General features: G+C 41.4%; 2 protein-coding genes across 3 annotated transcripts; both read left to right on the forward strand.

Annotated features, from left to right (window-relative positions):
- The first annotated feature begins 1,525 nt into the window (after positions 1-1,525).
- Positions 1,526-9,389, forward strand: commd1 (copper metabolism (Murr1) domain containing 1). The gene is made up of 3 exons (XM_051385526.1): positions 1,526-1,754; positions 3,207-3,497; positions 7,949-9,389. Exons 1-3 carry the CDS (start codon positions 1,581-1,583, stop codon positions 8,054-8,056), a joined length of 573 nt encoding a protein of 190 aa, XP_051241486.1. The 5' UTR covers positions 1,526-1,580; the 3' UTR covers positions 8,057-9,389.
- Positions 9,390-10,841: 1,452 nt separating this feature from the next.
- Positions 10,842-17,493, forward strand: b3gnt2a (UDP-GlcNAc:betaGal beta-1,3-N-acetylglucosaminyltransferase 2a). Of its 2 annotated transcripts, none has more exons than XM_051385515.1 (3): positions 10,842-11,114; positions 13,751-13,889; positions 15,248-17,493. In XM_051385515.1, exon 3 carries the CDS (start codon positions 15,248-15,250, stop codon positions 16,469-16,471), a length of 1,224 nt encoding a protein of 407 aa, XP_051241475.1. In that variant the 5' UTR covers positions 10,842-11,114; positions 13,751-13,889; the 3' UTR covers positions 16,472-17,493. The 2 variants fall into 2 exon arrangements, with proteins under 2 accessions (XP_051241475.1, XP_051241476.1); XM_051385516.1 differs by having other exon boundaries at positions 13,757-13,889.
- Positions 17,494-17,833: the final 340 nt, after the last annotated feature.

Consider the following 17,833-nt stretch of genomic DNA (forward strand, 5'->3'; position numbering starts at 1 on the left):
GGTCTGTCTGTGTTTCTTTCTGTGCCGTATGTGTCTCAGCTTTCCGGTCATTCCCAATTTCTGCAATTCCAAAACTGTTTATGCATAAATATTCAAACAAATAACACATTTATTCCACATGCAAACAAACTGCATAAAATGAGCTCAAAGTGTCTACAAATAGAGATTGTTTTCATTCATATATCTTGAGGTCAGAGGTCAAGTGATCCCTTGGAAAATGGCCATGCCAGTTCTTTCCATCAGTGTCACCCCCAAGCCCTCCTTCTGGAAACAGCCCCTGCCCTGTAACCTGAATAATCTCAACCAGAAGATAAAACTGAGAGATTACGAGCTAAAGGGCAGAATACATTACATTTACATTTAGTAGAACTGGGATTATTTAGCAGGTTTATAATATTTCTATTTCCATTTTCTTTTTTAAGGTTACATTGTTCTGTTGTTCTGAATCAGTCATCAATACTTCTGATTGATATTTAATTTCTTTTGTTTTTATTTGCATGTTCAATGTTGAGGTAATCCAAAAGTAACAGAAACTAATTACTAGTTACTTTATTATTGCGATACTTAGATTAGGTTACGTCCCAACCCTGTGTTATATAGACATTATAAAAGACTTTTTATCTGTATTCTCTTATCTGCTCTGTTGTATCTGGAGCTGCTGCAGCCAGTGAATCTTTCCAGTGTGGATCAATAAAGTTGATCAGGTCACCCTATCTACGGAGGCCTGTTTCCACCAATGTGAGGGGAAAGTTTTAATACCATTATACTGAGAAACGCTGGCAATATTTTGATTTAGTATCTTAAAGTTATTATTTTTTGAGGAACTATGTGGAGCCAGAACAGTCTCATGCATTTGTGTATCGGAGTCGCGCTAGAAGAGTCTCAAAAATCCACACACAAATGCAGGGAGGTTTACAAATTAAAAGCACTGAGACAAATGCGCGTTTGACAATTCATATATCAATGTAACAACTTCCATGTTGTATATGTATTTGATGAAAATTGCAAATACCTGATGATTTGCACATTTGTGAATTTTTATTGCATATATTTAAAACAAGAAATGTTTGTGTGAGCATCACAAATATGTTTGCAAATCTTATTTTTATATGTGAATTCTTTTTTACTTATAAATGGATTGAAGCATATTTGTGTGTGCACTGAAAATGCATTGGTGTATCGAGTCATATATATATATAACTCCCCAAATACATTTGTGAGTCCTTTTTCGTGCATTTATTCATTTGTGTGTGCATTTATCCATTATGAGACTGTTCTGGCTCCATAGAACTAAGACATACATTTTGACTCGACACCTCAAAATAATGACATTTTATCACAATAATGAGAATATTTTGACTTAGTAACAGAAAATCATTATTTTTAGATATTAAGTCATAAATATTACTATACTAACAGAATTACTACCGAACCAATAACTCACATTTGTTTAAAAAATAACCGACCTGAGTCACCTGACGTTTCTTGCACGCTTTGAACTACAACTCCCAGAATGCCGCGCTGGACAATTCACGTGATATGCTGCCTGTCACGTGACCGCACTTGACAGGAGGAGAAACATGGCGGACGTGGAAGCGACGAAGTCTCTGAGCGGCCTGTTGAACGGGATCGCTCAGAGAGTTTACTACGGCAACCCGGAGATCACCGAGCAGCTGCTGAGGGAGCAGCTCTTCCCGGACCTGAACCAGGACCAGTTCACGGCCCTGCACGACCGGATGAAGGCGCTCCTGAAGGTAGGGAGACACCTCCATCCTGGGAGGGTGAGACACATCCTGCTCTGCTGGGGGAAAAAAAGGACTATATATTTTTATTTATTATTAAATGTGTGTAATTTACAATAATGCATCCACAAGTTTCAGGTAAATATCAGATAAGAACTAATTAATAACTAATAATCAGTGATTAGACTGTACTGCCCCACAGAGGCAAACTGCAGGAACTTTTAAATGTTTGTGCATAAATTCAGTGAAAGATATAAGTTGTTCCAATGCACACTGTGAAGATCAGCCATCATTTATCTTTATTTATTTAACCTTATACAGAAAACAACAATTTTAACATTTAATAACTGAGATTTTATTGATATTTATTTATTTATAAGACAAAAATCTAATTCTAAAAACATCATTTTTATACAAATATGTCTATTTTAACTTTTCACACATGCAAACAATAACAAATACTGATTTAATGTAATAAATAATCTGTTTATGGTAATACAGAGGACAATATCTGCATCAGTCAGAGGTCAAATAATTGGCCATGAAAATGACTTAAAGAATAAATATTTAAGCACATAACTGCTGTTCTACCTGTAACACATTTCACCTGGACGGGTTATTGTCACTTTGATCATATTTTGATCATTTGTGCAGCTTTAATTTAGTTTTTCGCCTCATCTTTTGTGTAGTTAATGAGTTGATGTTGCTTCTCTAAGCTTTACTGTCAGCTCCATCACAAACACCAAATGGGGGAATATCTTTTGGAAGAATGTCGTCCGCAGCTTCCCAACAGGAACCTCAGTGCTCCCATTTATCCGTCTGTTCCTGTGTGTCTCACCTGTCGTCAGCAGGTGGCAGCACTAACATTATAGTTACTGTGTGTAACCAATGTCAGCCATAGGGTAACATTCACTTCTCTCTTTTTCCTTCATTGTAACCAAATAAAAGTGTCAGTTTGAGACGAGGCAAAAGAGGGAAACATGTAAACATTGTTGTGACAATAAAAAGAGCGTACAGTGAATAATGTGCAGTTATAATGTGCAGTTGCTGGTTAATGTGACTTTGCTTGGTAATAATAATAATAATAATAATAATACATTTAATTTATAGAGCACTTTTCAAGAAACATGACACATGAGTTAAAAAGGAAAAGAAAAAGTTAAAAACAACACACTAAGAAATTATATTGGCTATATCTACAACACTCAACAACAATTAATTGTTAAACTCATTAAGAGCAGTTCTGAAAAGGTGGGTTTGGATCAGTGATTTGAAGTTGGATGGATCAGTACAGTCGTAATAGTTATTGTTTGTATATATTTGTGTGGAATTTGGTTAATGGATGCATTTTAAATCGATAAATTCTACAATAAACAGGTATTCAAACATGCAGAAATCCAGCTGTGTGCTTCACCTTCTCTCCTCCTCTCATCTCTCTCTCCTCCTCTCCTCTCCATCTCTCAGTCTATCGCCGCGGCCGACATGGACCACGCCCAGCTGGAGGCCTTCCTCACAGCCCAGACCAAGAGGCAGGGCAGCAGCGGGCTGACCGCCGAGCAGGCCGCCGCCCTCTCTCGCTTCTGGAAGAGCCAGCGAGTCCGGGTGAGGGAGAGCCTGCTGGCTCAGAGCCGCTGGGAGCCCGGCCTCAGGGGCCTCTCCTGGAGGGTGGACCTCCAGACCGCAGCCAGCCGGGGGGATGCGGCCCACAGCGGCCCGGTCGCCCTGATGGAGCTGGAGCTGGGGAGAGCCGGCCAGGTGAGACTGACAAACCTCTGATGCGTTCACTGACTCACTGACAGGGCAGGACATGGGTGTAGCTGATGGTGGAGCGCCCTCTGCTGGATCATAGCAGTGCTGTTCATGTAAACCAAGGGCTGATGTTGGTGTGAGGGGGAAACAGCTTTATGCTGTTTAAATATGAGTGAACACGGCTGACGGTGCAGGCGTGAACCGGTTAGATTCCCATACGACGGGAGGCCTGGCTCTGGAAGCAACCGGATTATTGGTCTGTTTTTAGTCCGGGTCCCATGAGGAGGCTAAATTTACACAATCTGGGTCCTGGACTGTTTCCCAGCTCCTCCCAGGGGACAACTGAACTGAATAGTGGCAGACCCTTTATGTTAATGAGATTGTTTCAGAATCCAGAACGTATAATATATTAAGAATATATATGTGTCTGACTCTCTGAGGGAGGCGTTGTAGAGTTTAATGACCACAGGCAGGAATGACTCCTGTGGCGCTCTGTGGTGAATCTGGGTGAGAGGAGTCTTCTGCTGAAGGTGCTCCTCTGCTGAGGCCAGTGTGTCCTCTCTGCCACGGTCCTCAGGGTGTCCAGCTCCCCCCCCCACGACATCACCGGCCCTCCTGATCAGTTTAAGTCTGTTGGTATCTGCGACCTTCAGCCCACTGCCCCAGCATGTGACAGCGAGGAAGATCGCACTGGCCACAACAGACTCATAGAACATCCTCAGCATCATTTGGCAGATGTTAAAGGACCTCAGCCTCCTCAGGAAAAAGAGTCGGCTTTGGCCCTTCTTGTAGACAGCCTCGGTGTTTCTGGTCCAGTCCAACTTGTTATTAAAGTACACCCCCAGGTACTTATACTCCTCTACAGTGTCCACAGGGACCCCCTGGATAGAAACAGGGGTCACAGGTGTTTTCGCCCTCCTCACATCCACTATGAGCTCCTTTTTGTTTGGGTCGTGTGGTTCCAGTCCACAGTATTTCCACACTTTGATCACCGTTAAACATCAGATATGTGAAGGATGGATACAGTTTACACTACTGTGATTACACAGCTAACATCACTAACGTACAGCTCAACAAGTCGGATTATATTACGTAGTGGAGAATCTGTATCACTCATATGTATATTTATATATATATTTATATGTATATCTCGACTCCTCTACCACTGAAAGAGACAGAATACACTGTATCTTTATGGATGATATTGATCAGTATACACTGTATCTTTATGGATCATATTGATCAGTATACACTGTATCTTTATGGATCATATTGATCCTGTATTGACAGTCAGACTGTGGACATATGACGGCCTTTAGCTCGTGTTTCTAGAGTTACGTGTTGTTACGGACACGTTGGGAATTGTTAAAATGTGATATTTCTTAAAGGGAGTTTGGTGCAGGGCGCTTTTAGTTGGATTCAAACTGCAGATATGGTGTCAAACTGCTGTTTAATTAATGCTTTAATAATGTGTTTATTGATTACTGATGCTTACTAATCAGGCTCATTATCAGCCTATTTTACTTCTAACAGCAGTCTGCTGTCACTGGTTGCTCTTTGTTTTGAATCTAATTGGTTAATTAAACATGATGTCCTCATTATTAATGCCGTTAATAATGACTCCTGATTAAATGTAGTGTGTAGATCAGATTGTTGCTGATCAGTCGCGTAGTGTGAGAACCACAACACTTCAAGACTCCTCGTGACCAGACTGAAATCCGCGTAGCGTGAACTGACAGATCTCACAAACTCGAAAGGCTTGTATATTGTCAAAGGTGTGCAGCAAAGGTTACCATGGCGATCTAGAGCCACCTTTGTGACATTAAAAACTCTGGCTTGAGGCTCAACATGACCCATTAAAGTCAATTTATAGTGACACAGTGAAATGGATCTGGCAAACTGGCAGAAAGAGTGGAAATACTTGAAAGCGACAAACAATCAGAGTCATTCTGTGCTCTTCAGCTCTTCAGCTCTCTTAAGCTCTGCCCTTTTCAGTCTGATTTCAGTGTCTGTGTGCTCCAAATGATTCCTGGAAAAAGCTGAACAATACCTGTAATGTCAGCACTGACGTCCTGAAATCTATCAGACAACATACAGTTGAGGGACTCTAAAGAGCAGAATGCCTCCTAAATACAGTTTTTCAAATCCTTTATCTCCAGTTTTGACCCAGTCGAGGGGAATTTAAGTTAAGTTGTGTTCACAGGAGTCGTATTCCTTCTCACGTGTAATTTGAACATCTTGTGTAGAGCGCTTTTAAAGCTGCACGATCTGAAATCACAAATATAAAATGTGACAAACAGCGTTATAATGAAGTCCTGTGGTGCTGTGGAGATTCCTGCTCTACAAATCCTCTCCAGAAACAAAACATGTTTGTTTGGTCTTCAAAAATTCAGATTTTTCTTTCCATGAGAATTTAATATGTGATGCAAATTGATCATTTCCCCACTAATCGTGAATCTTATTGCAATTTGTGCATATTTCTCTGTTTCTCGACATCATTGTAAAAGATCGTTTGACAATGCGTGTTGAGATTTGGGATGTATACGCACTGCAAGCATCTTATTCTTATTCCTCTCCTAATGTTTTCCAACCTACAAGCCACAGGCCTCGTGGTTTAATAAGAGCCAGAGACTGTAAACAATCATGGATCACGTGGATGGAGTTTATCTTTCCGACTATGCTGTGGATGATTGATAGGTCTAAGAATTGTTTAGCTCTAATCCTGTTTTTCTATTTTTAGGTTTATAATGGAGCTAAATGTTGGAATTCCATTTGTCTAGAGAAATCGGGGGCAATTACATTTTCATTATTTGGTTTGTAAAATGCTATGGATGCTCTGGGCTCAGTCCAGTTCGGGTCAGGGGTCAGCTTTCCTCACTCCTGCCCAAAATGACCAGTCTGTCTGCAGAGTTCATCCTTTTCTATATCATCTGCTGTGGCTTAGGGTCTCTGCAGCAATAGCAGGAACAAAAGTACCTGAAGACTCTCCTGTGAACAACAATGATATAACTGATTCTTCCATTCTCCAATTGTAAAAATATGTAGCCACACCCAATAAAAGCAGAAAAGTTTTAAAACATTTCTCAACTAAAATGTGCATCATTCCTTAAGTCCTGACCTGGTTGCTAGGGGTGGATACGAATCTTTGAGTCTCGCTAGCTCGGCTGGGTATCAGTATTAAGAGTTTCAGAAGAAAATGGTTTACCGGTGTGCTTAATATGCTGCAGGAAATTAGCATTACAGGGCTCAAATATGTGCGCGGCTCCAGACAGATCTCTTTTGACAGTAGAAGCAGGAAGCACCGGTGTGGCACAGACTTGTGCAGGGGTGGCATGAAGTATGAGTCTCAGTCTTAACCAATTTATACCCCAGTATGCAGAAATATTCAAATATGCTGCGTGAAAATAACGCATTTATAGCACATGGAAGGTTTTTGCTCTAAACTGCATTGAATGAGTATAAAGTGGGCCGGTCTGGGAGGATCATGGGTCCCAATAGAACCCATTTTTATCATCTTGAAGTCAAAGGTCAGAGGATCCCTTTGAAAAAGGCCATGCCAGGTTTTCCTGTGCCAAAATTTAGCCTAAATTTGGAGCGTGTTTAAGCCCTCTTTCCGCCATGCTAGCCTGATTGGTACCGATGGATGCGTTGGGCCATCTAGTGTCATTTGATACCTGCTACAGCTCCTGAAAGATGCTATCCCTGGAAACGCCCCTTTGTCTATAGCTAAATAGTTTTGGGATTTAAAAGGAGTTTCTCATGGTGAAAGTTAAGCGTGCTGTCCTGGTGGGGAGTGTTTGGTCCCTCAGGAGTCTCTCTTGTCCCTGTTCTCTCTGAATCTGACCCAGTCTGTGGGTCCCACAGCACGGAGAAAGCAGGTCAGCAGACTAGAGCAACATCCTGTGTTATACTGTACTACACTGTAAGATACGCACACTATTATTAGTCCATTCAAATCAAATCTAATTATATCCAGCAGGAGCCTGAAGGCAGCACAAGTAGGTTGAGGAGGTAAACGCGTTAACATCGACCATCAAGGTGTCCTTTAAAGTCTTCAGTCTCGGTGGAGGGGAACCTGGTTTTCATAAACTTCAGACTGGAAATCAGGCCAACGTGTTTCCATTTACGCCTGCATTAACTGAATTATTATTAGTCTTTTATCAAGAATTAGACCTTCCCCATTTATATGCCTTTGATATGTCCGGATGAGGGTTGAATGTTCTGTGACGTTTATGTGCTCTCTGTCTCTGCTTCCTCACATTGTGCAACAGTAGCTAACACTGCTGCAGCTCCAACGTCAACAGCAGAGCCACATCGCTATCAAAGTTACTAAACTGGAATCCCACCGGTTTACTGTGAATGTCTGTACTCTGAATAGGAGTGTTAATAATGTGTGTGTGTGTGTGTGTGTGTGTGTGTGTGTCTCTCTCTCTCTCTCTCCCTCCCTCCCCCCTCAGGACTCAGAGTTTGTGTGTCTGGAGTTTGACGAGACCAAAGTCAACCAGGTGCTGAAGAAGATGGCCGATATCCAGAAGAGCATTGACAGCATCGTTCAGCGCTCCTGAAACTTGTCCTCGTGCAGCAGAGAAACGGTTGCGACTGAACGACTCGATGGCTGTTTTCTCTCCGCTGTGCTGTTTCATCTCGTCCGACAGCGTCACACAGAAACAGGAGCTTTTCTGATCTGTGTTTGCCAGAATGGATCCAACAGGTCTTTTGCACAGATTGAACATACTGTATAAAACACATGATCACATGTGATTGACTTGTTAATGGACCAACATTTGTGTTTTTTTATTGATTTAACCCACCATAATTCAAAGTGCTGGACTGTTTTACTCACTGTTTGTATCAGGATGCTCATTTTGATCATGGCAGCAAAGAAATGACCTTTCTTGAGGACGATGAGGTTATTGAAGTGTTTCAGAGTCTTCGTAATTAGTTTAAACCATGATGTGATGATTCACATTGTATTTTGAGTGTGGCTCATATCAGATCACAGGTCACGGTTCTAAAGTGACCCACATGACATTTAGAGTGACGTAAAAGTCACATGACTTCTGATATAACTGTTCACACTGAGGTCACATTGCAAACAATCACACTGTACCTGATTTGGAACACATATGAAAGCGGCTCGATCAGAATTTAAAAGATCAGATTGATAGCCGACCTGCTGTTGGGTTTGGGGTACGGGTCCTTGAGGCTTTTTTGCCCGTATGGACATGATCTACACGTGTACCGGTTTTCATACGTATCGGTGAAGCGTGCTTTATAAACCTGCTCTAAGGGGACGTTGTCGAACAATTTTTTAGTGATTTCAGCTTCAAACAACATTTGCTACAGAACTCTACAGTGTTAATGTTATTATAAAAATATAGAAGCGTTTTTTTCAACAAAAACAAGCCAAGCTTCTGTTTTCATTCCTTTGAGGGTCATTGGACTGTGAAACCGTGTTATCATACCGAGAGAATCTCATATCGTTGCTGTGATATTATCAAACTCATCGTACATTTGCATAAACATTTATCCCACAGCAGGACAGCTGACAAAGTCCAATCTGGACTGATAAAAGTTGGCCTGGTATTGGCATTAACAGACAGAGTTTGGAGCGTCCTGTTCCTTTAAGACAGTCCTGAGCCCACCTGGTCAGCACTTAAAGGCTGGACGGGTTATATTACTTACCTGTAAATGAATACTTGATGATAATATAATACAATAAAACAAAGTTTCATTGTGTTTAGTTAATTTTTCTGTGGCTGTGTTCAGAGACGAGGATGAACTCTGACGTTCAATAAAAGGCTGAAATCGACTTAATAAACTCACAGTGGTGTATTTACAACCCGACACAAGTTTGTGCCAGTTAAGATTAAAAGCGACACTGAGTCATAAACAGAATTCGATGTTTGCCTTGTTCTTCCTGGTGTCCTAATGCTGAAACAAAGATCAGCTTTATTGTTTGATTTCCATAAATACAGCAGTATAATCAGTGGCCCTGTAATATAAACAGGATGTGTCAGTACTGGCGGGGGAAAGCTGGAGGCGGGTGGAGATTTTTTTGTGAATTGCTCGTTGTAAATATTTCCTTGTCTAACTGCTTTGTAATAAACCTCAGTAGACTTTGAATCACATGTTGGAACATCTCTATTCGCTGCTAATCATCTTGTGTAACGTCTGCCTGTCATGTCACGTTCACAGTCGACTGTTCGGATGAGGCCGAGGGACGGTTTATGGGTGGAGACGGACTCGCTCAGCTTTGATAAGACAACCGGGTCTCCAGCTTCAGTTCGCAGCCGGTTTAGTTTCACAATAAGGCTTGTAACTGCATAAACTTGATGACTTCCTGTTTGCTCACTGCTGGGAAAGCATAGTGATTGCAGATCAGTAACGATACTGTAAAACTCCAATGAATAGCTTTTATATGCTTCAGACAGGCCTTTAATTCCATTTGCACAAAACTCTTGCTCAGCAAAAATGGGAAATACTATCGAAATCGAAATATAAATATTAGAATAACTAATCAGTTGCAGATCCTGATACTGGTATCACATAAAACTAAATGACCTAACGCATCCATCGGTACCAACCATGTCACGCTAGCATGTTGGGAAGGGGGCTAAATAACGCTCCAAAGGTCGGCTAAATTTTCAAAAGGATCACTTGACCTCTGACCTTAAGATATCTGAATGAGAATGCGAATGATATCCAGACTCTTCATTTACGATGATAAATGACAAAGAAACCTCACATTTAAGAACCTGGAAGCAGAAAATAATTGACATTTTTATTTGAAAGAAGACTGAAACAATTGATCCAATATTAACATTGTTGTTTTTCAATCGATTAATTGTTGCAGCTCTGAGTTTTGTATACAACAAATATGATTGTGTCTATAAAAGTTACCTGCTGCAGCTTTAACATCGTCCGCATACATTTCTGTCCCAATTCAAGCTGTGACTGAAGTTTCCCACTTATCTCTCCAGTACGGAAGAGGATTAGGGCCAAATGTGAACATTATATTTGAGTTTAAAGTAAAAAAAAAAAAAAAAAAAACTCAAATAAAATGTTCACATTTGGCCCTAATCCTCTTCTGTACTCTGGCAACACTTCAGCCCAGACCTGCAGATGTTTAATGCTTTAATGACGACGGAGTGAAAAGAGCTGCTGCTCAGGGGCTGGGCACCAAAATCACCCAATTCCCAATCATTGTCCCCACTAACATTGATTATCCCACCAGCATTGATTATCCCACCAGCATTGATTATCCCACCAGCATTGATTATCCCACCAGCATTGATTATCCCACCAGCATTAGCTCCCATTCAACCTGAGGGAGGAGTCACTGCGCGCGCAACCCTCGGGAGATACGCACACTCTTTCAGCAGTCTACCTCTCCACCTTTCTCCTCCCGGGGAGCAGACGGTAGTTTTATCTGTCCGAGGGTCGACGAGGGGTTCTGGTGTCACTGAGTCCAGTATTTTAAGGAGGATTGGATCGAGTCCGGGTCTGCAGAGCGCGCCGGCTGCAGGATGAGGAAGGCGCTGTAGTTCAGGTGCAGCCTGTTGATCGGCTCTGGACTTCCCTTTTATTTCACAACCAGGACGCACGGAGCCGAGCTGACAGGTGAGTTTGTGCACAGAATAAACCGACTGTTTCTACATTATACTGTATGTTTGATGGCGCTGATGAAGAACTGAAGAGGAGTAAAAGCAGTGAACACAAAGCGCAGCTGGACCCTCCGGATCCTGTAACCTGGGTCCTTTACTGAAGCCTTTTATTCACAATGATCCCAGAAAACATTGTAGAAAAGTGTTCTAAACTCATGAAAGATTAATCAAGCTGCATTATTCAGCTTAAAATGTGACTCCAGTCTTTAGATGGTGGCTAAAATATCAACTTCATGTAACCACAGAGGCGGATCTAAAAGGGCTGCCACACCTAAAACATGCCTGGCCACCCCAGTGTGGTGTCAAATTTAACACATTCACTTAGATGAGATTAAATTTAAAGGACTTTAATGGAGGCAAAATTAACTTTTTTGCAAGTTGGTCCAAACATTCATGCTGTTTTATTTGATTTTGTCCTTCCTTCATAAACTTATATTTAAAAAATGTTCTTATTTAAGATGATAATCACAGTGTGGTTAAGGACCTTCCAGGGTCATACAGTGACCTTTATATTGTGTCACAACATGCTGTACAGAATAAAACTAAAAACCTTACAAGGCAGATAAAATGAAAGCACAGAGAGAGAATGAGAAAGACCACATACATAGGAATAAAAGCATTACAAATACATTACAAATAGATTTCAGTATTTGCTGGGTGAGGAGCTCCGAGGTCAGGGAAACAGATAGATGGTCCCTCCAGGACTTTGCTGACTTTTTGGGGGTTTGTTGTCCCTAAAATGCCTGATTTCATGGCAGCTTCTTTCTTTTTTTTTTTACCATAAAATTACCAGAGAAAGTGAAAATTGCAAAAAATATACCATAATATAATTGCTATTATTATGATTATTATTATTATTTTGTATAATTCATTAAAAATCTAAAGTAATTTTGTTCCAGTGAGGATAAAATAAATACAGATCAAATAAGAAACAAAGATAATTAAAGGGGTGACGATAAGAAGCTACATAGAATATATCTATATATCTACATATTTGCATATCTACATAACATCACCCTAGACTGTTCAGTATCTACAGATGATGGGACTCATATTTGATGCATTACGATGAACACTGGAGGCATTATTACCATGTTATATAAAACCACACAGGTGCAGCAACGTAACCCTGATCAGTTTAACACTGGACACGCCATCCAGCTCCCTCCCTTTGGATTGCAGGGGCGGATCACTAATATATTCTTTACATTACAGTAGTAAATATAAACCCCTGTAATCCCTATAAACTGCATTAGTCAGCATGTACTTTCAGCAGGAAACCAAACAATGGTGGGTAATGTTTGGACATGAGGGTATGAATCACATGGACTGTCCCTTTACATACTGCACTAGCATTAGGTTTGAATAACAGCTCTACACATCAATATATGACCTGATAAAACTTGCTATAAACTGGCAGGGTTCAGGCTTTATAACAGGAAGTAAATTAACCCACATGTTCCCCCTAAATGAACTTTTATCTTCCCTTTGACATTTAGCTTCTGTTGTTCAGTTGTGTGATCAGTTCCCATGAGTCTGGAGGCGTGTAAACGAAAGAACAACCTGAGCAGTCCCTTTTTTAAATGTCTTTTAGATATTAAAAAAAGCCGGCGTGTGTCTGTGCACTTACAGGATGTCAGCTGAGGAGGCGGTCTATCTGTGTGGACCAGGACGCATTAGTGTTTACACCACAAAAGATATGTGGTCAGATAAGTGCCAGACCACCTCTGCAAGTGGTTTGAGTGATTGGCTCACATTGCGTCTCGGTGGTTGTTTACGCTGTATTTAGAGCTGTCCACTTGTGATCGGATCACCCATGATGCATTCTGATACCAGGTGTAAACAGGCTCTTTGAGTCAAACCTCAGTGTGGTCTTCGACTCTGACCTGAACATCTAAATCGGCTTTTTATCACCTCGAATGTCTCTATCTGAGGCACACAGAGAAACTGATGCATGCTGGGTTAACGTAACAAGCTCCTTTCTGGTCTGGTTCAGAACTCTGTGTGCTGACCAGAAGCAGAGAGAGAGAGAGAACACGTTACAACCTGTTTTAAAGTCCTTACATTGGTTGCCTGTTGATTTTAAAGCACTTCATGGTCTTGCAGCGGTATGTATGTCACACAGAGTTTGAACAGGTGCAGCGTGAGTCTGCTGCTGCTTCCAAAGTCCAGGACAAAATCCTTTTGGCGAGGCAGCGATTGGAGCCACTGGAACAGCCTGCCGGAGGATCTGAGAGACACTGTTTAACAAAAACTGAATGTTTTTTAGACATTATTCACCATTTTTTACTCAATTATCTCTGTGTTTGTTATACCATGGTCTGCATGATTCTTATTGGCTGCTGGGTGTCCGTTAATTCCTAATACTGGACACCTTGTTGGCCATTATCCGTTGTTTATTTCTGCTTTTTTAATATTTTTACTTCATTTTTAGCATAGCTTTCATTAAATACTATCATTATACCTGTAAAATCATTTTTATTGTCTTTTATTGTCATTTTTCTCACTGTATTCTATTAAAATATATAAACCTCCAGTGTTTGTGAGAGATTGTTCAGTTTATTTCCTGGTTAATGTGTCTTTGTGTTAAAGTTCCAGATGGCTCCAGAAAAACCAACCTGGTTCTTCTCGGAGACGTCCTTCTCCACCCTGCAGCTCACCCCGCTGAGGCCAGGAAGGGTCTGGATCTCCACCAGACCCAACTGACAGATCCTCTCCACACCAGTCACAGGTAATATGTGTAATGTGTGTCCTGTACTCACCCCATTCATATTAATTATTTATAGACTGAATATGAGAAACAATGCAGTACAGTTCAACAGTCATAACGTTGAATCTCTAATCCAGTGGTGGTTAGTTTGGGGTTATGATAAGAACTCCAGAAGCCTCTTTATCATGTTTTATCTACCGTAGGCAGCGGTGTAGTGCAGGGTACACAGAGTAAACCCAGTAATGTTCTGCAAGCTAAATTGTTTTCTAGGATGGTGAAGGCATGACATGATTTTCCCGAGTGTATGGAGTAAGGAATCTCACCCTCCTCTTCTGTGGCTCATTTTATAATCATCCTTACTCTCTGAAGTCAAGCAGCAGATGTTAAGTGACAAATACAACTGGCCCATTTACTGGAGAGCTAAATATGCAGTAGTTTTATATGTCACTGTTAACACACACAGCATTTGCTGGACAGGCTGCTTTTAAAAATGGGGCATGAATTAAGAGTATACCTACTTCTCTGATAGGGGCATCCAAGGGGCACTTTTACTGTGTTGTTTTTCTAGCGTGGGGCCAACAAGTCCACCAACAGTCATATCAAATATAATCTGTCTAGTAGTCTGTGTAGTAAAGTAAAAGTATACAAAAAATATTTGTATTTTTAAGTCTTTTCTTTTTCTGTTATTTTATTTGTTACTAATCTGTATATTTGATACTTGCTTTGTCAATCTAAACATCAGCATCCCCCATGTCAATAAAGCCCCTTTGAACTGAGTTGAATTAAACAAATAGACCTGTTACTGACTTTGTGCTACAGTAAGTGACAACAGTGACATCAAGTGGTCTATCTGTTAACATTTTCTACGTGTATTTAAGTAAAACTAACTTAAGAACTTAACTTGTTGTGCGCTGCTGCATCATCAACCACCATTATGCTGAAAAAACAAGTTTGTGGGCTCCTCTGTGTGTGCAGTCAGCACGCCGTGACAAAGAATGCTGCCAGTAAACTGGCGTCATGTGCACGGCTGAATTGGAAACGTGTGATTCCCGTCTGCTGAAGAAAGAGGAGGAGGGAGGGTATGAGGAAAAAATTGTTCATGGGCCCGTTCTTGTAGGATTAGAGACAGAAAATGCGGCCTTGTATGCAGCCGGTCTGAGCTCTGAAACCAGACAGGGAGATAAGCTTCCCGGTGAACTGCTGTACCAGATTCTTCCAGTCTTATTCTCGCTGAAGGCTCCAAGGGCGACCTAGCTGTTTCTATGTTTCCAAATGTCCCTTTATATTCTGTTTTTGTTGTAAGTCTGCACGTTGAGGCCATGATTCTGCAGATTTTAGCCTGTTGATTTTCAGTGATTTTCTTTATCTGTTTCGTGTAGATGCCGCGAGGAGGCAACATGCCTGTGGTTCGCAGGAGGGCGAACGCGCTCTGCGTGCTGATGATGCTCAATGTCTTCATCTGCGTTCTGATGGGCGTGTCGTGGAACCTCAGGAACAACAAGAGTAACCGCCACAAGGTTCACATCCCGACTGAGAGGTTTTGGCACCAACAGGTAGTGAGCAAATCCTTCTGGAACAAGGAGCAGCAGCGCCTGGACTTCATTTACAACCCCAACGTCAACTCTGTGCTCTCCAGCGACTCTCCAATTGAGCTGCCGGATTGGCTGAATGACACCGGGCCGCTCAACCCTTGTGAACCAGATTACAGAGTCCCCACACAAATCTCGGACTACAACTCCCTCCCGCAGCGATTCCAGGATTTTCTTTTGCACATGCGCTGCCGGACATACCCCCTGCTGATTAATCAGCCGCATGTTTGTGATGAAAAACCCTTCTTGCTGCTGGTGGTCAAGTCACTGATCCCGCATTTTGAGCGGCGGCAGGCCATTCGTGAAACATGGGGGCGAGCGGGTGTCTTCGCCAATCGGACTGTGGTGACGGTGTTCCTGCTAGGCAACACCTTGTCGTTGGACCACTTCCCAGACCTGCTGGGGATGCTCAGCCACGAGGCAGAGCTTCACAAAGACGTCCTCCAGTGGGACTACAGGGACACCTTCTTCAACCTGACCCTGAAGGAGGTCCTCTTCCTGGGGTGGTTCAGCCAGAACTGTCCCCACGCCCAGTACATCCTCAAGGGGGACGATGATGTCTTTGTCAACACCTTACGGATTATTGACTTCCTGGAAGGCCTGTCAAAGAACAAAGCCAAGGATTTGTTCATAGGCGATGTTATCAGCAAAGCCGGTCCACACCGAGACCGGAAACTCAAGTACTTTGTCCCAGAGAGCGTGTTTGAGGGGTTGTACCCGCCTTACGCAGGAGGCGGTGGATATCTGTACTCTGGGGAGTTAGCGCTTCGCCTTCACAACATATCTCGGCAGGTAGTCTTGTATCCCATTGACGACGTCTACACAGGGATGTGTCTGGAAAAGCTGGGCCTGGTTCCTGAGAAGCACAAGGGCTTCAAGACTTTTGACATTGAGGAGAAGTACAGGTCCAACCCCTGCATCTACAGGAGCTTGATGCTGGTTCACAGCCGGACGCCGCAGGAGATGTTGACGATCTGGCCGTGGATTATCAGCCCTGAGCTGGACTGCCAGTGAAACATCTTTGTTCAACGATTGTTTGCACTGTTCACTTGTCATTTCAACAACCAAGCGAAAGCTCTGTATTTTAAAGTTTCACAGTGTTTTCAAGTCTGTTGTTTTCTTTTCCATGAGCTGTATGTAAAAGAAAGCATTTGGTGAATGACTGCTCCAGAACCTGAATTTGCAAATATTAGCATGATAGAATGTGTACGCAATACCTCTAAAGTCCTTTAATTCTTGCACGCACAGTGACTGTACACAAATGTTAGTGTTGGTATGTAAACGTGTTAGCTTATGCCATGTTAGCAGGCAAATGTTAGCATCTAATACCATGTCCACATCGAGTGTGCAACATTATACTTCTACTCCACTACACCTCAGGAGGAAATAATATACTTTTTACTCCACTACATTTGCCTGGCAAATTTACTTTTCAGATTATAGTTTTTCATGCCTTTAGTGTCCAGTGAAAACCACGTATCTCCAGATTGTGTGAATGTTTGTGATAGACTGAAGTGTTCCTTTATGGATTGAGAAAATTCTTCTTCAAGTAAATAAACAATTTAAAATCCCCTTTGGATTAGCTGGAAAATGCATCGTTACAAAGCTGAAAAATGGCTCCGGGTTCACACGCATCCTGGAAAGTCTGGAAATTTAGAGACTAGTTTTTAAGATTTAAGATTTAATTTAAAATTATTAAAATGACCAAATATCCTGGAAATGAATATCTTGTCCTGGAAAACTTTAATTGTATGTCAGCCCGACTCAGATCACATAAATCTGGGTGAGTTAGTTGCTGTTGATTCAATGTCAGTCAAAAGTTGTTGCAGCGACCTTTTGGCATCAGGTCTACTTTGGAAATGCTCTCAGATCTACAATCATACAGCCTGTTATCAATGATCAAATTTACATTTGTTGTTTGTGGTTGATCAGTGTTAATTGTACGTCCAACGAAAGCATATACTTTGTTATACTTTTTTTTATAGGCTTATAGGTGAAAAGATGGATTTTCTGTAAAATAAAATAATTTTACTTGACTTGAACTGTTTTTTACGCTCCACTGAGGCTGCAGCGTCAAAATCGGCTGCAGTGAAAACAACAAAGTGCATCATAAAAGCAAAACGTGAGTGTCCCTGCACCACCTTGGAGCAAGTGCTGTCCTGTATTGTCAAGAAAAAGTCCTGAAAACATTTTTTTGTTTGTTTTTCTGACTTTTTAGAGATACAAACGTAACTGAATAAGTGACATATTTTATAGATATTTAATATTATATTAAAAACTGTACAATGAACCCAAACAGTGAACTCAGTAACTGCAGTAAGTTTATGTAAAATGAGTGATTTTTATGAATTTTGAGCAGATTATTTCCTATTTAGG

This window comes from Dicentrarchus labrax, unplaced genomic scaffold, assembly GCF_905237075.1.
Source record: "Dicentrarchus labrax unplaced genomic scaffold, dlabrax2021, whole genome shotgun sequence".
Taxonomy (NCBI): Eukaryota; Metazoa; Chordata; class Actinopteri; family Moronidae; genus Dicentrarchus; species Dicentrarchus labrax.

What these genes read in the sequence shown, in the direction of transcription:
- commd1 (XM_051385526.1), top strand. Translation starts at nt 1,581, where the DNA reads ATGGCGGACGTGGAAGCGACGAAGTCTCTGAGCGGCCTGTTGAACGGG. An exon ending in GGATGAAGGCGCTCCTGAAG is followed by an intron (nt 1,755 to 3,206) that starts GTAGGGAGACAC and finishes TCCATCTCTCAG; the next exon opens with TCTATCGCCGCGGCCGACAT. An exon ending in AGCTGGGGAGAGCCGGCCAG is followed by an intron (nt 3,498 to 7,948) that starts GTGAGACTGACA and finishes CTCCCCCCTCAG; the next exon opens with GACTCAGAGTTTGTGTGTCT.
- b3gnt2a (XM_051385515.1), top strand. Translation starts at nt 15,248, where the DNA reads ATGCCGCGAGGAGGCAACATGCCTGTGGTTCGCAGGAGGGCGAACGCG.